This window comes from Vipera berus (genome assembly GCF_964194415.1).
Source record: "Vipera berus genome assembly, chromosome: 1".
Taxonomy (NCBI): Eukaryota; Metazoa; Chordata; class Lepidosauria; order Squamata; family Viperidae; genus Vipera; species Vipera berus.
The window spans coordinates 91,658,326-91,680,937 of record NC_138202.1 but is presented as its reverse complement, the minus strand read 5'-3'; the positions used below and the strand labels follow the sequence as shown (position 1 = coordinate 91,680,937).

Sequence of the window (22,612 nt, the reverse complement as noted above, 5' to 3'; positions counted from 1 at the left end):
TCTTGCTTAGCAGTAGAAGTGTTGTGCTTAAGTGTGGCTGTAAGTCAAGGGCTACTTGTTATTTAAAGAGAAAAAAACAAAGAAGTGAGAAAATGACCCAACAACAGTACTTGGACAAGTCACAGGGTAACTGAAGCAACTCACAGCCTTTCTATACTGTTTGAGATTTTTCATAAGCAGGTGCTAATTATGCTTTAGAATTATTTCTTATTCCATTGAGACTGTTCCTTTCCCCACTAGATGTAAATAAAACACTGCTTGCATTCAGGTGTCATGTAACAAGTGATTATACATCAAGCGCAAACCTAAGTCAGTTGCAGATATCTCCTATGAAGCAAATGAGATGACATACATCATGAAATAAACTTCCTATTACAGCAAAGAAAATCTCAATGCAATACTGAACCAGGTATGAACCATTTTATGTCTCTCAGTAACCGCGCCTTGAAAACACTGAGTAGAATTTGAAGAATTGTATACCTATGAGCACAAACAAAATGTATGATATTTTTCAAAGTCTTCCTTGTAGACAGGAATTGTCCTTTGTATCCTTGTTTTTTTAAACATTGTATTTAATAGGGTCTTGGATTTAATCTTGGTTTGCAAAACAGCTAACAAACAGACATAATTACGGTAATAAATAAGATGATCCAAGAGGTTTTGCAAGTAAAAACAATTCCTTCAGGGTATTAACTTCAATGAATCTTCAATAAGAATTTGTTCCAGTGCATATTTTCAAGACAGTTCTTAAAACTGCTCTTAGATGACCATTTGGACACCAATGTTGGGCATGACAATTACAAGCTGGGCAGAACTGAGTGTCGAATATTTGCAATTCTCCATTTCCTTTTGAAAATTATCCTTTCTATATTCCTTCTTATTTGCAACATGCTGGAAATTGTGGAGGACAAGTCATTAATGTAAGAATGAATGAGGCAGCATATATGGACAAGAAATTCAATTACTAATGTGTGAATACGATACAATACTCTGGCAGGATATAGTCTGGTAAGTCATATAGACACCCCCATACCCACATATGCATGTACACACACACACACACACACACACACACACACACACACACACACACACACACACACACACATATATATATATATATATATATATATATATATATATATATATATATATATATATATATATATATATATATATATATATATATATATATATATATATATATATATATATATATATATATCAGGCCACCTGTGTCAAAACAAAGCGCTGTGTGGTATCATCAAGATTAAGAAATTTATTATATAAATTAGTCAAGGCATGAGTTTAAATTACAAATATTGATGGAACTTTACAATTTGAAAGACCTATAGTATCCCTTCCTTGGTTTGCAAGACGTTAGTGTTAATGTACATTCAACCATATGTTCTACTGAACTCATTGGGAATTACATCTGAGCATGTATCAACAGGATTATACTGTTGCATGCGAAGACCAGACTTATAATCACAGAGAACAAAGAATATGTCTTGTGCCATAAACACATAGATGCAATGACATCTCATTTGAAAATATACAAAACAGCAATGTGAATAACCTTATTTTGTTCATGATTAGCTCCCTTCTTTTCTCTTTAAAGTGCCAAAGAAATACCTTCTGTAGATGGAAACCAGCTATTACCAAAGAAGCACATTATTTTTTTTAATTGGAAGAGTTAACATCACTAGGGTGAATCACCATCCACCAATTAAAACAGCATGAATATTGCATAATGGGAAAAAGCTCTAAGCAAATACAGGTCAACTGCATTCATTGAACTGGAATTAAGATTTGTACAGTTCCCATAAATATATTTAAAATGTGGCCATTTAAATAAAACAGATTTCACAAGATATAAATTCTGCAATTATTCAGTTATGATCTTATGGCTAGCTTATATCTGTTTTGACAGCCATCAGTGCTGAAAGTCAAAAGCCTACTATATATTTAAGTCTACATATTGATCCATCATTAGACGCAAGATGGGACTCCAAAATAAAATATAAAGTGAGGTGCTTACCACTGGGTAAAGAGACTGAAGAACAAAGTTCGTACTTGTGCCAATCCACATGTGGACTGCTGAATTTGGTCTCATTAAGGTCGGGCTGTGAAGCACATCTGCCATCCGCTTCTTCTGGAGATAAAATGCCCAGTTCAATTTTCTCAACTGACATTTCAGTCCAATGTACTTAAAAAATTGAGGTATCTACTGGTTAAGGTGAAGTGACACCAGCTGGTCCAGTTTGCTTGTAGACTAAAAACTTGGGAACAAAATATCCTTTGATTAATTCAGGAAAACTGTCACTTGCTTACAAAATGCCAGAGTCACCAATTCCAGTAAAATAGATGCAGGCTCTGGATTTCCTAGTTTTTCCAGGTTTTAAGAGGGGGAGGAAAAAAACCTCCCCTATTTCTTTAAAAAGTTCTTCTGCACTTGTGTAAAAGAAGTGTTATGGTCCTTCTGTGCAGCTGCAAAAGCAATAAACAGGATAAGTGGAGACATCTGTATGCCTGCTAGGATCTGCTCTTAATAACTTTGTTTTAGTTCTAATTCATATTTCAGTTCACATTTGTTGAGTTGGGAGGGACTTAACCATACCAATGAAAACAAGTGGATTCTACGTTGCAGGAAGAACTTGAAAAGTGGAAGCTAATTATTACAAACTTCCCTTCCCTCCTGGGACATTTGCACTGAGAGACTTCAAATCAAAAATGAACCCCTGCTTAAGAAAGCTATAAAGCTAGGATAGTAAATTAGTACCGGTGCCTTTTAACAGCTTAGGCAAAAAAGATGTCACTGTGTCTAATTCACTTTTTTTAAAAAAAATGCTGGTTGATATCAAACAGACACAAATACTTTCTTATACATGATTTTCCTGACCTCTGATGCACTTTGTCTTGCATTAAAATAGATTCAGCTCCAAAAGGACTGTTTGATGATTTAGTCAATTAGTGTAAGGGTTCATAGTTCTATATAACTTGTTTAAAAGCCAAGCTAGCCCAATAAGTAACCAATACTAAATGATTATTTGAAAACTGTCCTGTACTAACAATAAATTTGATAGCTGAGGAAGGAGAGAGCATTATATATATATATATATAGGACGCGGTGGCTCAGTGGGTTAGGATGCTGAGCAGAAGATCGGCAGTTTGGCAGGTTGAATCCTGAGTGCTGCGTAACAGAGTGAGTGCCTGTTACTCGTCCCAGCTTCTGCCAACCTAGCAGTTTGAAAGCACGTAAAAATGCAAGTAGAAAAATAGGGACCACTATGGTGGGAAGGTAACAGCGTTCCGTGCGCCTTTGGCGTCTAGTCATGCCGGCCACATGACCACGGGGACGTCCTCGGACAAATGCTGGCTCTTCGGCTTTGAAACGGAGATGAGCACCGGCCCCTAGAGTTGGAAACGACTAGCACGCATGTGCAGGGGAACCTTTAGCTTGACCTATATATATTTAATGCTCTCTCCTTCTTCTCCTATATTCTGCAGGCATAAAGATGCATTACAGAAGAAAAGCATTATTTTTTCTAGCTCTATTTGAATTCTGCTCACTTTTTAAAAATGTGAATCAATAGTGCTGAGGGGGCCACCTGCTGGTGACAATGAAACATTGCATGAGAAGTTCTGGAAAGTTAACTTTTCAGTCCTTGTGAAACACTAACCAGAAACGCTGAATGATTCGGATGTGCTTCATTAAGGCAAGGAATTCTTGAAATTGAGACAGTCTCTGCCCCTTTGAACCATTCTGATTGTAAGTACAAGGTCATCCCTGTTCCCAGGTCACGTCTTTCTACAAGGAAGTCTTTTTTTTCTCCAGATGAAATAACTACAATGTCTGCAGGTAAAGTGGGCTGAATTTTGAAGTTATATTTTAATTTAGGCAGTTGTTTCTAATAAAAAAATTAAACAGCAAGTTGGATGTGATTTAAATTATGTGGAGAAGTATCACTTCTGTTTTCTGAAGATGCTTGCCCTCAGAGATACTTAACACCAAAGTAAGGCATTTGACAAAGTAGACTACAGCCTACTTCTTGATAAAATAGAGCAATGTGAGCTAGACAGTATCACTCTCAGATGGATTTACATTCGTTAAGCAGTTAGTGTTCTGTATACAACTGCACAGCCTCAGGATTGGCTAATCCAGCCGGCGGGAATCCTAGGACACCGGGTTGGGTGCCTGAGGCAAGGCGGGAGATTCCAGCCAGGTGGTTGGCTAGCGTCCGGCACTTGCCGGACATATAAGCAACACAGGGCCATGCGAGGTCAGTTCAACCACGTGCAGCTAGAATAAACAGTCTAAGCCCTGAACCGTCTCTGTGTTATCTGTCGCCCGACCGAACACAACAGTTAGTCAATTAGCAGGTAGTTCTCAAGGAGATTACATGTAGGGAAGTGTGCAGTGGGGCATCTCAACATTCAACATCTTTATAAATGATCTAGAGAATTGGGATAGAAGGGGAATTCATCAAATTTACAGATGATATCAACATCTAATACTATCTTCCAAAGTATTAGAATTGCTAACACTTTGGAAGATAGATTCAAGATTCAGAAGGATCTTGACAAACATGAGCATTGGGCCCTATCCAACAAGATACAGTTCAGCGGTGAGAAAAGGAAGTTCCTGCAGTTAAGCAGGAAAAGCCAAATACATAAGAACAGAATAGGTGGCTCCTGGCTTAACAATAGTAACAGGGAGAGAGATCTACATATCCTAAAGGGTCACCACTTAAGTTATGCACAGCAATGTGCTGCACCTGCCCAAAGAAACCAATACAGTCCTTGGCTGCATCAACAGAGGGATAGCATCAAGATCGCAAAAAGTGATAATACTGCTTTATATCACACTAGTTGAGGTCACATTTGGAGTACTGCGTACAGTTCTGGTCACCATGATACAAAAAAGATTCTGAGACTCCAGAAAGTGTATAGAGAAGAGCAACAAAGATGTCAAATGATCTGAGGGCTAAATTGTACGATGAATCGTTATGGAAACCTTGTATGTTTAGCCCAGGGGTCAGCATCCTGAAACAGTGAAAGAGCCACTCGGAACCAGTTCCCTCACAAAAGGAAAAACTGGGAGCCACAAAAAATGCGTGCACATGCACGTACATGCGTGTACATGCGCAGAACAGGGTTTGACTGAAGAGTGGAGCCAAGGCGAGATATACACCTACCCTGCATATTTAAATTGATTGGTTGAACTTTTTTAGTCCCACTTTTTTTTTTGGACTGCACATGGCAGAGGAGTGGGAGCCGCAGGAGATGGCTGAAAGAGCCGCATGTGGCTCCGGAGCCACGGTTTGCAGACCTGTGGTTTAGCCTATTGAAGAGAAGGATTAGGGGTGACATATTAATTGTCTTTCAGTAATTGAGGGGCTGTCGCAGAGAAGAGGGGGATCACTTACTTTACAAAGCATCAGAGGACAGGACAAAAGGTAATGGGTGGAAGCTTGTTAAAGAGAGATCCAACTTAGAATTAAGGAGAACTTTTCTGGCAGTGACAACAATTAATAAGTGGAATAGCTTGCCTCCTGCTTCATCACTGGAGGTTTTAAAACTAGATTGGACAATCATTTAACCAGGATGGGATAAGGTCTCCTGCCTTGAGCAGGGGGTTGGACTAGAAGACTTGTGAGGTCTCTTCTAGCTCTATGATTCTATGTCCTATGTTCACCTCACTTCTGTTACTGTATGGTGGAGAAAATTCAGGGCTAGAATGGCTTTATATTAATTTCTATTTCTGACAAGGATTCCTTGAGTAGCCTTGTGCAAGTCAGATCTTCCAGCCTGAGGGGGGAAAAAATCTTTGTAACCCTGACAAAGTAATGATAATCCTTAAAGGAGATGAATGAGACATGGCTTGTAAAATACGTTGTATGACAAGTGCTATATAAATATGTATTAACATCAAGAGCATATAGGTGTCTGGTGATGGCTTGTGATGTGTTTGAACAAATATTCCAGTGGAATGTCTCCAGATCCTAAGACAGTGATTATTTCACTGTTGAAAATGATTCTTCAGCTATGTGTATTACATATTTTAGACAAGTGCAAAGTGACTTAGATTTGCTTTGATAAAAAGATTTGTGCCATAGAGGCAGCCTAACTCTTTTCATCGAAGCGAAGAGACAACATGATTCTCCTCAAGGAAGCAATTTATGTCACCTCAAATTACTTCTGCCAAAGCTGCAGGAGAAACCTGCTCTCAGTCTTCTCCTCTGGTGCTTGGGAACTTCACGATCACAATTGCAATAGCACTTAGACTTATGTACCGCTTCACAGTACTTTACTGTCCTCTCTAAGCTGCTTACAGAATCAGCCTATTGCCCCCAACAATCTGGCTCCTCATTTTACTGACCTTGAAAGGATGGAAGGCTAAGTCAACCTTGAGCAGGTGATACTGGAACTGCTGAAGTGCTAGCAGTCAGCAGAATTAGCCTGTGTGACTGTATTCCAATTACTGCACTACCATAGCTCAATAACATAATTGAATTGTATACACATCTTGTGAGGAATTTTCTTTGTTTCTTCCTCTTATAAATTTTGACTTTATTTTTCCCTTTGTTTTTGTCCTAGGTGTGGTACTGCTGATTTTATCAGAAGAATGATGAGGAGAAACAAAACAGTGGTCTGTACCTCTTTCCTTAGGTGCATAGACTATTTACATGCAATGGCCAAGTATTCAGTATAGAGTTACACAAGCATTTATTTTAGTCACTGAAGAGTTATATTTGGGTTACACTTTGTTCTGCCTTGTCCTTGGTGTGACACTTGTGTAGAGTAGGATGATCTTTCTCATCTTCAATCCAATTAACCTTGATAACAGATACTCCTTAACTTTGAGGTGGTCTCATCACCACCTGGTATAAACAAAGGCTCTTTTAGCCTTGATGTTCTCATTCTTGGCAGGAGAGCAAAATATTCCAAGGTAAGATAGGCTTGTCCTCCTTCTCCTTCTTAAAACCCTGTGTGATGAATCCACTGAAAAGCAGATGTGCTTAATTAAGATTCAGATCCTATGCATCTAGTCAAAATTGCCCATGGGATAAAACATTTATACTGATCTAATCAAGAGATTGCTGCATGTTTGCTGGCTTTGAAAGGGGTCTGACCAGTGTCATCTGCTTAAGCTTCCCTGACTGGAAATAAAGGCATAAGATCTTTCTTTGTCTTATTATATTCTTGAATATTGTTTGTTTGCTGTCTAATTTTATTTTCTAGTATTGTCTTGGAGGAAAGGCTTAAGGACTTATACTGTATGATTATTTCTTCCAAATTCAAATAAATCTGGGATTGCCCTATGGGGCTCGTCCACATAGCTGCTTTAATATGCCACCTTGCAGCAGAAGAACAGTATGTCAACCATGCAGTTCAGCAACAAAGTTGGCCAATGCTGCTGTCCTTTTATTGCAGGACAATCTCTTTGATTCCCTGCTATCATTTCCCTGATACTCAGTGCCCTACACTAGTAAAAAAAAAGGATCAAACTCCAGATGTGCTCCTGAGTGTGTGATACGCTTCTGACCCTCCAACCAATGTGCCATTTACGCTCTGCCAGCCAGTGGTTTTTTGTTTATTTTGACATTGTTGACTTAGAGTTAGGGTTTTTTTTTGGGGGGGGGAATGATTATCAATGTTTGTTTGTTACTTTATTGCTACAGAAATATTGATCTCTCAAATCTCTTGTAGACACAGGAATTAGTTGAAAAAAAATGACTTATATTTTTCAAAGATGTTGCATTGTAGGCCCTAATAAGCAACTCCAAGGCTTTGCTTTTCCTCTTTATCCTGCTTTAGTGCAAAGCTGTCTTTCTGAGCAGCTACTAACTCTTTGTTGCTCTGATTTATCCTCCTCCCTCCTTCAGCAGGTTCTACCATCACATGATGGAATGAGTTTGCCTCAGCTCCTGCCAACCTAGCAGTTCGAAAGCATGTAAAAGTGCAAGTAGATAAATAAGTACCACTTTTGTGAGAAGGTAAAAGCATTCCATGTTTTGCTATACACTCTGTGCTGCAGTGTGATATTATGCTGGCTACATGACTGCAGAATCATCTTCAGACAGCACTGGCTCAATGACCTTACTGAAACAGAGGTGAGCACTGCCCCCTGAAGTTGGCTGTGATTAGCGGAGTAAAACCCACAGGGACAGATCCTCCAGTTGCCACCGCAGGCTTCTGCAGGCTTCTGCCCAATGAACCCAAAGCAGCCATCGTGCTGAAACTGAGCAACTCTGCATGGACTGTTGGCAAAAGAATTAGCTTCTTACCTCTAGAAAAGTTTTCCTAATGCATTGAAATGACTCAATGCTCATTTCTCTTTTATTCTCACTTCTAAACATACATATCATAGTTTTATTCATGTCTGTCACTTTGGATGAAATCCTTTTTCTATTCCATGGATTTTGTGTTCTGTTTGCCAACTGTTAGGAACAGATTGCATCTTGTTAACTAGGCTAAGAACTCCTTGTCATCATTTGTATTTCATTTGCTATGTGCCAAGTAGCTAATAGTAGCTCTCCATGGCAGTTTAAATCATTCTTTTGCCATGTGAAGTCTATAATCTTCCTAATAATCTGCTAAATGTATCAGTTATACTAAGATCAGAGGTGGGATATATAGTCTATTTACTGAACAATCAAATAATCAAAGTGATTACAAAAACTCCTTAATATATTTTGCCTACTTTGTATACATTCTTTTCTAGTGCTTTTTTCCATTTTTCAACAGGATGAAATGCTGTTGGAATGGAATTTCAATAGTATTTCATCCAGTTGAAATGGAATGAAACAGCAGTGTTCCAGTATTTGAGGGGCTGCCACAAAGAAGAGGTGGGTAACTTATTTTCCAAAGCACCAGAAGGAAAGACAAGAAACAATGGATGGAAACTAATCAAGAAGAGAAGCAACCTGGAACTAAGGAGAAACTTCCTAACAGTGAGAACAATTAACCCGTGGAAAAGCTTGCATCCAGAAGTTGTAGGTGCTTCATCACTGGAGGTTTTTAAGGAAAGACTGGATAGCCAGGTGTCTGAAATGTAAAGGGTCTCCTGCTTGAGCAGGAGGTTGGACTAGAAGACCTCCAAGGTTCCTTCCAGCTCTATTCTTATTGATTGATTGATTGATTGATTGATTGATTGATTTCCAACTTCTGGATATTATTAAATAGATGGAAACCAATCATGCTGACTCTATTCAAATTAAATTAAACGAAGCTTTGGTTGTTCCCTGCTCATTTTTGTCCTTGAAGTCACTCATTTGTTAGAGTGCAGATACTGGCATGCCATGGAAAGGTCAAGTACAGTCTTCAATCTTTCCACCCAGTCAAAAAAGCTGTGCAGTCCTACTTAAAATATGAACTCAGCATTACACAGGTATACCTTCTCTAAGCCTGTCTATAACTCATTATAAGGAATTGGCTACTATCATTTATATGGTGATGACCTCTAGATTAGGCTTTTAAAATTCTCTTGCACCGAACAGAATTATTATAGTATATTCAAATCACAGACATCTGTTACTCACCATAGAATATCAAAATGTTATGATATCATTATGCAAATGATACAGTTAATATAGCATCTCAGCATTTTCCCATTTACCCCTCACAGCTGCCCAGGATTCAAATGTTCTGCTTTTGGGTATAATGTGTATGCATGGAGAAACACAAAGATGAACACATTAGCATGGAATCTGTGAAACAGAGTATTGTGCTCTACCTTTCATGTATTGGGTATGAAATGCTTAGTGGAATTTTTTGTCTGCTTTTATTCCTTTCATAATCACTGGAAACATCTTTTTTAAAAAAAAATCCCTGAAAATGGAACCTACATAGAAACAAATGTTTTCTACTGCAGAAACCTATCCTCAAGATATAGAGTAGAGGGCAATGAAGCCAACAATTGAGTGTTGATAGTGGAACTAAATAAATTCATCCCTGCACTTCATTCTGTATCATGCTTACAATATGTTAAAGCATAATATTTGTATAATTCAAGATGACATTGGTTTTTGAATCAAACTGTAGAATAGATCATTATTAATTTTAGTCCATAAAAACTCAAAGAAGAAATGGGGACAAGATTATACAGAATTGCTCAATCTCCTATTTTTTTTTCCAAATCCATCCTTCCTATTTTCTCAAGCCTGATCCATACCAAGCCAAGAAGCTCAAGTTATCTCATGCAGCATGGAAAATTTTGTTGTGAGACATTCTTTTTTTCAGACAGATAAGGGGGCAACTATCAAATGTATGAGATTCACAAAAACACCAAGCTCCCATCCCCATGTCTAGCCTTAGTAGAAAACAAAAGAAGATATTTCCACCAAAAATAAGTTTAATTTGAAAAGAAAGCCGTCCTGAAATTCTTGTGCTACAATCTTAATTTTTCTTTCAAATACTGTTTATATCACTGATCAGGACCTTGTATTTTGCTTTTGATGAAATTGGAGGACTATTTAAGGCAGTATTTCTCAGCTGTGGAAATTTTAAGACTTGTGGACTTCAACTCTGGGCATTTAAGCTCACATGTCTTAAGTTTGCCATGATTGAGAAACACTGGTTTAAGGGGAAGGAATTCCCTTCACTGAGCCATCATAAAAGAGGCTTTTGAAACAAAAGAAATCTAATTTTGGAGAGACTCTTCATCCAAAGTCTATATCTTTCAATCCTTTTAAGGTAACTTTAGCTTACAATTTCCTGGATCTTTATATAGCACAGTTAAAAATTCCAGTATTCACTATGCAGAATCATTCATTATGGAATTATTGATGTGGAATATTCAGCTGTGGAGTAATGATTCCATGCTCAATCAACAGAGGAGGCTAACCAATAAAAAGAAGAACACATTAGCTATAAGGATCTGCCTCACATGACAGATGACAACGCTAAAAGATTTATTGTATTTATAGAGTCAAAGACATGCAAAAGATAGTGTACACATGTAATTTGCTGCTCACATGTAATTTGCTACCTTTTATGGCAAAGTATTATATTGCTACACCTGATGATGATGTTATCCATTCCATTCTGTCCAACTCTTGGCGATTCTATGGGCCATCTCGTCTTGTACTACTTTTTTGTTGTTACATGTATGTATTCCCTAAATAGTTATTAAGAAAGGCTGAGTTGTCGATTTAAAATGCTGAACTGTCATTGCCCTTGGCATGTTTATTGAATTTATGGTAGTTGTTTCCTTGTTCATGATTTCTTCATTTGCACATAATATAGAAGGGCCTTCATTTATCACAATTTACATTTTAATAATTACAATGTAATTACATCCCTAACTCTTTTTCTTCCCCAGAACTAGAACTGAAAATGTTGGTATATATAGTGACATCTTCTTGGCCTGTTTGAATACGAGATAGCAGTGAAGAACATTGCCATAATTGTTGCTGACATTAATTTCATGAGTACCTTTGGTGCAGTTCTAAGTCGGCAGATATAATTAATAGAAAATTTCAACAAGGCAAATAAGTCCTAAAACAAATTATTACAACAAGTGAAAGACAATTCGCTTAAATTTAACAAAGTGGCAGTTGCTTGCATAGCACCATGGAGTCATTCCACACAGATTTTGTATATCCACTCTATAGGCTAATGGTACATATACACACAGAGACACAGAGACACAGAGACACACACAGACACACACAGACACACACAGACACACACACACACACACACACACATACACACACACACTATATATGTGTGTGTATGTGTGTATGAGTATATGTATATGTATACTTATATGTATATGTATATGTATTCTGACCCATCTGGAAATATCCTGAGGTTGGTTCCTCCCTTGACCTTTGGAAAGTGCTCCAAATGGAATTATAGAATTGCCAACTTTCTGGTCTTTAAGAAATACTTGGACATTAAAGAAAGTTGATACATTTATATTGCGGTAGAATTCTTTCTGTTTGATAAACTGTCCTGAGACCCTTATTATCTTGCAGCTAATAATTTTTTAATCATATTTCTTTATTGATATGAAAATATGCATTTTAAACTGTACATTTATGAGGTCAAATAGTGTTGGCTTGATTAAAATTTACAGTAAATGAACCTTTGATTCCTGCCTATAAGGCCAAGTAAATAATGATATGTCTGCATTTTACCTTTCCCTAAAACAAAGGGGCGGGATTTTGCCCTCTGAAAATTTGTGCTTTGACTATGATGACTCATTATTCCAGGAGAAGACATGAAGACAAACAAATAAGGACAAATGAAAAGGTGGCATTCTCTGAAAACTTATTCCAAAATTGTATGAAGTGCAATTCTATAAATCTATTCTATGTGATAAAGAATAATAAACTCTTTTGAGTTCAGTGGAATTGATTCATAAGTAGGGAAGCAATAGGACTGCAGTCTACAACTAAACATTATTGCTTCATATCCCCTTATTTTAAGGAGGAGTGATATATTTTTGGGATAGCAAAATGCCAGATATTATATGAAATAAAGACAACTGGGATCTCTGAAGAAAATGGACACAAGAATGTATTTCACTCCAGGCAAGGTAGATATAGAAATGCCATCTCTTCTTATTGGAAACATAAATTGAAGGTATAAGTACATAAACTTTTTTTCCCCTATTTGTAACATTTTGATGTATTTAGGCAATATATCAGTTCCTAATAGCATGTACCAAAAGAAAAACAACCCAAAAAGGTCCAAAGAAAACAATTATGCCATTCTTGAATATCAAATATGTGGGGGAACAGAGTCCTTATACATCATGTAAAAGGGAAAAGCATCCAGATTTATGAATTTATATTCATATTCTGCAATAAAAATGCAAAGCAAGGAACTCAGCAAAGTGAAAAGAAAGATCATGCTGTTTCATAAATTGTTCACACATTCCTATTTGCATTAAAAAGAAGGATCTTTCAGAAATGTAAAGTTATGTGGCTTTAGAAGAAAGGAATCTCACAGACTTAGCTAGTGCAGTGTAGTACTTGGGTGACTTGAAAATTGCCTTGAGGAATATTGTCCTTAGCAGAATTAAACACATTTTCTTATGCAATGACAACTGGAAAACCTTAAAAGAAAAACACAAGTCAAATTACTTTGACAAAATTTATATCCGAATATAAACTAGAGGGGTGAACAAACACACACTTTTATGTGTAACTGACTTATTAATTATTAAAATGGAAAGATTTTTTTTAAAAAAATTAACTATATAGTTACCATAAGCATTTTATGGCTATATAAAATCCAGGCATAAGCTGAGACTTCTAATAAGGCTGGTGTCATAAATAATTTTAAATCCAGTGTAATGCATGCTACCTAAATGATTTATCCTTTAGCATTTGTAATACCCTGAATGCTGCTGTTGTTCCCAGCTGAAACATATGCATAATTGTAGATAAAAATGTGTTATTGAAAAGGTTACTTTTAAAAGTATATTAGACAAAATGGGTAAAAATGAAGTTATGAAAAGAAATATGCATGAAGTGATTTTTTTTTCAGAAAAGGAATTGAACAATGAAAAACAGAAAATCAATATATTTAAAATGGCTTTGAAGTAGTTTTCTGGAAATTGTGGAAGATTACACCAGGAAAAAAAATGAGGATGAAATGGGACAGTTAGCAAGAAAGAATCAAGTCATCCTTTCAGAAGATGCCATTTTTGATTGATTATCAGTTAAAGGAGACTTCTTGATCGTCACTAATAGGATCCAATTTACACCTTGCTTTTTGTTTAAAACTCAGATGAGCATTGATAGAACTTCAGAATTTCATGAAATAAAACCATTTCATTGGAAATAAGTAATCAAATTCCAGTAAAATATGACACCATATTTTTATCGCAAAAGATCAGCTTCCTTACTTTAGCATAATTTCTGAAATCTGAGTTTCATTTCAAACAAGCAACTTTAATTCACTAATCATGTGTGGGAGGGTAAACAGCTCTTGCTTTAAGTCAGTGTCTTAAAATGGTGTAGGTTGGAAAGTGTTGAAGAACTGTGAATTACTTTTGGCATCCTTAAGAGGCTGGGCTTGTCAACCAGAAAGTTGGCAGTTTGAGACTCAAGTACCACATTACTTTCCTCAACTCTTACCTAGCAGTCCAAATGCATGCAAACTCAACTAGATAAATAGGCACCTCTTCAGTAGGAAAGTAACAGCCACATGACCACGGAAGCATCTTTGAACAACGCTGGCTCTCTCAGCTAGGAAAGGGGCATTAATGCCACCCCCTTGAGTTGGACATGACTGGACAAGGGAAACCTTTGTCTTTTTTTTTTAATCCCTGGTGCAGCTGCCCAAACTTCTCTTTCCTATCTGGCCTGATGCTCGTAAATCCCTCCTGCCATTCTTTCAATTTCCTTCTTGCTGCAGTCTCTCCCACTTCCCTCTTTGCCATCGTTTCTTCTGCATGCTGGGCTTAGATCAATTTGCGTAAAAGCCTCAGGCTCTCTAAATATGATTACTCTTCCTTTGAAAACAAACACAATAAATTAAAAAGAATGATTCACCAATTTCACACAGGGATCTGGAATTGTCATGCCAACTTGCAATCAACATTTTTTAAAAAAAAAAATCAAGCTGGTAAGTTTGTTCAGAAAGGAGCATGAGGAAGACACTGTCTGATGGCCCACTAGGAGCAGTGGTGGCTCAATGGTTAGAATGCAGTATTGCAGGCTAACTCTGCCCATAGCCAGGAGTTTGATCCTGACTGGCTCAAGGTTGACTCAGCCCTTCCATCCTTCTGAGGTCAGTAAAATGAGGACTCAGATTGTTGGGGGCAATATGTTGGCAATGTAAACCACCCAGAGAGTGCAAAAAAACATTATGGAGCGCTCAGTTGTTCAGTCCCTAGTCATTGCACAACTGGACTACTGTAATATGCTTTGTATGGGGCTACCCTTGAAGAGCATTTGGATGTTGGTGCAGAGTGCAGCAGCACAGGAAGTATTGGGGCCCCCCAGAATGGCCCCTGTAACACCACTGCTCCTCAAGCTGCATTGCTTACCAGTCTGCTTCCGAGCGCAATTCAAGGTGGTGATTACATTTAAAGCCCTTTATGGCAGGGGTCCAGGTTACTTGCGGGACTGTCTCACCCCATTGGGATTGGCCCATACAGATGTGCCAGCAGAGGAGGCATACTGTGGGTCCCATCAGCCTGATTATTCCAGCTGGTGGGATCCAGGAGGAGAGCCTTCTCTGCTGTTGTTCCTGCCCTCTGGAACATCTTGCTCCCTGATGTGAGGTTAGCCCTTCCTATCTTTTTTAAGGGCCTAAAGATGTGGCTTTGCCCCAGTGGGATAACAGTGCAATGAAGGTGGTTGATTGGGTAATAACAGATCCCATCTCCCCCCCACTCCATCCCTCCCTTCCCCATGTATCTTTGGTTTTAATATTTGTTTTTAACTATTTATGTTTTAGCTTTTATGTAACTGTAAGCCGCCCAGATTTACCCTAGGGTAAGATGGGCAGCCAATTTTTTTTTATAAATGAGAGGGGGTTAAATTATTTTCCAAAGAAACTATGGTTAAAAACTGACCAAAGAGAGAAGCAACCTGGAATTAAAGAGAAACTTCCTAACACTGAGGACAATTAACTAGTGGAACAGCTTGCCTTCAGAAACTGTGGGCACTCCATCACTGGAGGTTTTTAAGAAGAAACTGGACAGTCACTTGTCTGAAATGGTATAAGTTCTCCTGCTTGAGCAGGGGGCTGGACTAGAAGACCTCCAAGATCCCTTCCAGCTCTATTTTATTCTAAATAAAAATAAATATAAGTCTAAGTGCTATTGCTACTATTCATTATTTTGTGACCCTTGTGGGGGAAACATAAGCATACAGCTTGGTTATTTGACTAGTACTTGTGTTTACCTATTTATTGAGTACTCTAAAACAAAGCAGTCATTTTTATAAAATCATTTAACATTCAATTAACTGAGGTGAAGATCTATCAAATAATTATTTTTAAACCATAGGCTACAATGCTAGTTATGTGTTAGAACATAAAAAACAGCTTTTATTTAGACAATTGATACACTACCAAAATATGAAAGTTATCAAATATCAAACAAGTCTCCAGATCTGCATTTTGAAATATCAAAAATTCTCATTCTTGCTATTGCTCTAATATATAGGCTTTCTTGGCATTTGAAAATAGAGCTTAAAACGATCCCTTAATTATTCACTTTAAATTAGACTTTATCCCTGAATTGCTGCAAGCTATTTCTAACTGCTTGTCATCTTTAACAATAATTTGTTTCAAGGCTGAGCTTCCTACTCCAAAAAAACGCCTTTCTCATTAAAAAGTCATTTATAACTTTTATGTTCTTAGATTACTTTGAATTTTCATCTAGAATCTGAAAGAAAATCTGGGCTAATTTCTCTCAATTGCTTGTCTTCTGTCTTGATTAAAATCAAGTTTCTTTTTCTCAGCAAAAATTGCCCAGGAAATGCCTACCCTTTTCAAAATAAGGACAATGGTAATTTATTTAAAATGAGAAAATAATTGTTTCATAGGCAGCCCATGTGATGACCAGGTATTAGAATTAACACTGAAAGATTATTTCCCACTTTAAATTCTGAAAGGGTCTCTGAAGGCCAAGATATTTGGGGAATGGGAAGGAAGTAAGGAAACTAGCAGAGCAATGAGTCTTGCAGAAAGCCTACTCATGAGCAAGACGTGAAGGAGAGAAGGCATGAGGTTTGTGGCAACTGAGTTATTTAAAATGAATGACTGCATGAATGACTGCATGACTGCATGAATGAATGAATGAAATAACCTTGCAATACAGATATTGTTAGTACTCACAGTTTGTGCTTCTTGTCTGGATTACCATGAAGGTCTTGCAAGAAGAGAAAAGCAAACCTGGTCTATGGAGACCACAGCGAGCAGACCAGTTACAGCAACCAAACATTGGAAAGACAATTGAGATGAAAATGTTTTGGAAGGTTAGGGGATGAGTCGTTTGTTATTGACCATCAATGGCTTTGTGTGATTAAAAGTTTTGATAGTACCAGTGTGTACAAACACTGACCATGTATCTGTATATTATTGCTAATCTTATAAAGCAATTGGAATTCAAGTTCACAATTAGAGGTGAGATATTCTTTTCCAGAAGGGAGGCAACTCATGCTTTCCAGCTCCTTTCTGCCAGAAGGTTTTAGTAGTAGAGTTGATGAGAGTAAATTCTATAGTAGCTGGAAGATAATCCACTGGCCAGATATCTGCAGTAAAGCAGCTCTCCAACCCAGGGCCAGCTTTAATGTTTTAAAAAGAGAGGGGGCGGGGGAAAGCAAAAGAATGTCCAAATGAGGAAAGAGTTTGGTGATGGCAGCAAACTCAAACTGTTCCTTAAAGATCTTCCTTGACTGTTGGGATTTAATGCTGATTCTGAAGAACTAACTAACTAAATAAATAAAATACACCCACTGCAGGATGCATCACAGTTTGTGATTGGCCCTCATTTTCTGCGTTAACTAGACTGGGAATAGTTCAAAGGTTGCCAATTGCATTTATTGGGTTATATTTTTTAAAAGCCAATTGTGACATTTTCTGAATAAACAAGAATTCCTTAAGGCTGTTTTCCAATACTTAATCTTATGCCTTCTACAGGTTTATTTCAATCCCATGTTGCAGTGAGAGTTAAGATTCAATAAATTCTGCATAGTAACAAAAGAACGATATAGTAAATACATTTACTTCTGTTCCAGAGAGATATTTTATTATTCAAACAAGCCACACATATTTTGCATACATACAGTACGCCAGCCTAATTTACACATAGGTTGCCCCAGTAGTATTCTTGGGTTCATTAACTGAAAAGCTAAAACTATAGGATTTTTTCCCCAACACTCTTTGCTATTGTCACTCCCTCCAGGTTTCCTTCCATCAGTTTAAGAACATTTGGGATTTCTCTGCCACTAATTGAGAGATTGAGGGCAAGAGAAGAAGGGGACAACAGAGAATGAGGTGGCTGGATGGAGTCACTGAAGCAGTAGGCGTGAGCTTAAATGGACTCCAGAAGATGGTAGAGGACAGGAAGGCCTGGAGGAACATTGTCCATAGGGTCGCAATGGGTCGGACATGACTTCACAACTAACAACAACAAATTGAGAGACAGAATAAGAAGAATGTGGAATTTGAACAACCTCTTCCCTTGCTCATATTCCGAGAAATCTACACTACTGTTTTATCACAAATCAGAGGATAAATTAAGTAACTACCCTGATTTTGTTATTTGTTTTTCTGTTTAGAATGAATGTGTTAGAGTTAGGAACTAATTTTACAGATCGTATCTTATTTCTCCTCCTTTCAATAGCTCACTAGTGGAGTTTTTAATTCCTTGATCCTGAGCTGCAGATTTTGAGGATAAGAGATGGGATAGTAAGAGCTATGAGCTGAACTCCAATCTAGCATGTGTCCTCTACTGATCAACAAGGTGTTGTATTTGTTGGATCTGGAGCTTCACTAGAAAAATGAGATGTGAAAAGAGTTGTGGGTTAGATCTCCAAAGCAAAGCCCTTAATGATTGTGTTTCAATTACTTTCTTCATTGAAGTTGGGGAGGGGGTTTCCAGATGAAAAAAGGAATATAGAAAAGATTCTGCATCTGAAATATATTTAATTAGGTATTTATCAATCATATTCATATAGCCATATAAATCTGAACTGAGGTGTTCATCTGTCAATATAAATGTTGCAGCTCTGGGTAAATAATTTGGTCAATTACTCAGAATCTATGAACACCAAAGATCTGAAGGAGTCAATAAGAATTGATAGGGCAGACTCTGCTGTGTTTTCATTACAGAGCAGGAAAACTGATTGATCAGGTTCTTATCTCTACAGGAAAAACTACATGGGATCACCATTTGATGCCTGTATGATATTACCAATATTTGTAGTATTGCCTGTTATGTGTAGCCCCATTATTTTTGCCAGTTCTTTCACTCATTGCCCCCTCCTGCAAGCTAGGAAAAATAGGAATCAATTTCCAGCTGAATTCTTTCTGCTTAATACTTTCCTGCCTGCTAGCCATTGCTGCCCTGAATTCATATCTATATTTATGTCTCTTTGCATTAGTAAGGTAATATTCTAGTCCTTTGGATGTTTAATAAATTTTAATAACTCTTAAAATATACTGTAAAGTCTTATAGACAATATGGTTGAAGTAGGATAAAAATTACAAAAATAAATGAAATGTTCAAAATTAGCATTTATTATGATGTTGCTAAGATCCTATCAGTAACTTTCCCTGATATGATGTTAGATGTAACTATATCAAAGTATGCTTTAACCCAATGAATACTTTTATATAGGAAACTTTCAAAAATATATGTAGATTTATTTTATTTGTTTGAAACATTTTACATTTTCCTGTCCAGTTTTTGCTCTAAAATGGAAGGTGAGTGTGGGCCCTAGTCTGTTGGATTATGCTGTCAGTTCTGTAGCAACTGACAACAGGGTGCAGTTCTTGCAGATTTGCTGCCAAGTGATCTCTGATTAATTTTCTTTATATCACTATTTTAATGCATTTGGAAACTCAGCATCAAAAAGAAGAGCAAAGAAGTGGGGGGCTTTGAGTTTGTACACATACTTTGTTTCTTGATTAGGCTGGCCTACTACCATTTGTTCAACAGAGGTAAATTTAGACTGCTTTGTGTTCTGGGGCATTGTGAGGTTATTTTGGCAGTTTGTCACAAAGACATCTGTAAGAAAATTAACAAGCATCCCTGAAGGAGTGATTACACCTTATCATTCTTCCCCTACTTTGTATAGTACAACAACTGAAGTGTGAGGCATTTAAGGCATCAATGAACCTTCCCAGGTTGGATATTCACATTTTTAAACATTTATTCCATCAATTTCTTTGAGACATGGTAATAAGCATTAAGTTATTCTTTACTCTACTGTGAGTCTGAGCTTGAGCTGTGGTGGCACAGTGGTTAGAATGCAGTTTTGCATGCTAATTCAGCTCATTGCCAGGAGTTCGATCCTGACCAGCTCAAGGTTGAATCAGCCTTTTATCCTTCTGAGGTTGGTAAAATAAGGACTCAGATTGCTGGGGACAATATGCTGACTCTGTAAACCACTTGGAGAGGCGCTAATACACTGTTGAAGTGGTATACAAGTCTAAGTTCTGTTGCTATAGCTGTTACTGTTTACATCATGTACCCTTATTTCTCTGCATTGAATGCAAACTTGGTGACACTGATGTAGAGATTCAGGAGAAAATGAACAAATGTCCTCAGTGGGCTGAGATTTCATTTCTTTCTGCAGTTTTTACTATTAATGAATAGTACAATACACGCATGAAATAAATGAAGCTGTCGTTCCTATTAACTAAATGTCACCAGAATGGTTTTGGTCAGGACAGATTAAAGCAGACCTTTCAACAATTCAGCGGCCATTAACTACAAATGCAGTCAAGCTTCACTGCTAGTCTTCTTAGAAGTTCGACACAGGGACCAAGATGAAAAACACATTGGATATACAATCAGCATCTTCCTAGAGAGAACTGTCATTACAGGCTGACACAACAACGATTTTTAGTCTTCTCCTTGATAAAACCTGTGCTGCAATAGATCACATTAATTAGAAAGCCCTCTGCACCTCTAAAATTATGAAGGAAGCTTTGGGCTCATTAAGAACATAATGCATCACCCCAGAGAAGGATTTCAAATGGAAGAAAATAAACTAAGTTTCTATGTTTTTTCATTATGGTGAAGTCCTAAAGTAAAAAAAAAAACCTTGTAAAATTGACAGTAAATAAATTTATCCCAAGGGCAGATTTACAAAAACAAAAACAAAAAACCCCCACATAGGCATCAGTTGCTGAAAAACAACGAAAAAGAGTAAGTCTAAAACAATTTGTGCAAATAGGAACCTTTTTGCAGCATTTTCTTTTTTTTAAAAAATAAGAACAAAACAAGATTTTGGATTTTCTGAGAACTCAGGATTTGAGGAACATTTACCATGAACACTAATTTACCTTCAACACTATATATTTTATTGTTTAATATTTCCTTTTAATTGTTGTAGAGGAAAGTAGTTACAGATGGTCCTTTACTTACAATTGGGACCAGAATTTCTACTGCCTTAGCAAGTTAATGGGTGGGGGGGTTGGACTAGATGACCTACAAGGTCCCTTCCAACTCTGTTATTCTGATTCTAATTCTGATTAAGTGAGTCATGCCAGGTTTTATGAACTTTTTGCCAGACTAAATCACTTTTTTTAATACCCTTGTCACTTTGAATGGTCACTAAACAAATAATTGTGGTGGAAGACTATGTCTGACTGTCTATCTGGATAGCTATCATCATCATTATTAACATCATCATATATATGTAGTCTTTGCGTTCTTTTGTGAAGAATGTAAGACTATTGTCTGCCTGCTTGCTTGTGAATCCATCTCTTGTAGCTGATCTGTTTACAAATCTTAATAGCAAGAGTAAGATAGATAATAATGTCATTTATTCAGCAGTGAGGCTCTCTCATTCCCTCTAAAAACACCAAATATAAAAATTGCCTTTTAGATCAGTTTAAACTATCAAATCCAGTTTATTTTTCTTCCTAATATCCAAACCAGATACCCCTTAGGCAGAGTACAACTGTTGGAGTATCATCCAATGTTTAAAAGAGATTTTGGATCTGATGTTACCATACTGGGGAAAAAAATACTTGCCCAGAGAGATATCAGTTCAACTATCATATCCGATTCCTAAAATATATACACTTACCATATTTCCTTTAGTAGCAAAATCTTAAAATCAGATTCTGGCTCAACAAATTCACACTCAATATATGTCCATGAGCTTGACAATGAATTAATAGTAACCACTGGTAGAAAAAGAGCATTATGCAAACCACAGATATTTTCAGAATTGCAGTCATTTCTCAGAATGACAGAACCAGCATAGTGCTATCAAAACACAAGCTCTGTCCCTTCCTTGGCTATATGTAATGTTACAACATATGTACAAAAGAGCTGGAGCTTCCTTTCATCATTTGCCATCCTCTTTACCTCTCGCCGTACATAGGTGCACTGACAGAATCCAAGGTAATAAAATAATTTATAGCACAGGTGGAATATAAGGTTGAGATTGCTATAGGCTGCTGAGTTTCTACCCTGTCAGAAGCAGGTACTATTCTGTCTATTCAAAAGATGAACATAAGTAACATAGTATATAAAGTATAAGATAAAACATCACATCACAACACCACACCACACAATATGCTCTCGGGCAAGTGGTAAAACATTTCTGACATGCACACTGTTGCAATCCCATTAAAGGCAGCATTAGTTCTTGGACTCAATCAATACCAACCTCTAAAAAAAGCTATGCAAGGAAAACGAGTGTGAGATCTATGAATACAGGAAGAGTCGAATAATTCTGACTGGCACTCTGTTAGGTAGCCACAGCCTGATATAGGTCACTCCCCGTGCCTCCCAAGAAATGCAAGGCTTATTCGAATAGGTAGATATGTACATACATTTCCACATGCCATTTGCTTTTTCAGGTTCAAAATAATAATAGTAATAATTATAAAAACAACAACAACAAAAATGACGAAAAAGCAAAACTACAGATGTGTTTTGCTAAAGCCTGAC

The 22,612-nt window shown here is 37.1% G+C and overlaps 1 protein-coding gene across 1 annotated transcript in view; it reads right to left on the bottom strand.

Annotated features, from left to right (window-relative positions):
- The window catches only part of ANO3 (anoctamin 3), a 247,250-nt gene extending 244,827 nt beyond the window's left edge, over positions 1 to 2,423 (bottom strand). The window contains exon 1 of the mRNA XM_081329964.1: positions 2,042 to 2,423. Within this exon, the coding sequence (XP_081186090.1) occupies positions 2,042 to 2,195 (154 nt within the window). The 5' untranslated portion in view covers positions 2,196 to 2,423. The remainder of the gene's footprint in view (positions 1 to 2,041) is intronic.
- Between the last annotated feature and the right edge of the window lie 20,189 nt (positions 2,424 to 22,612).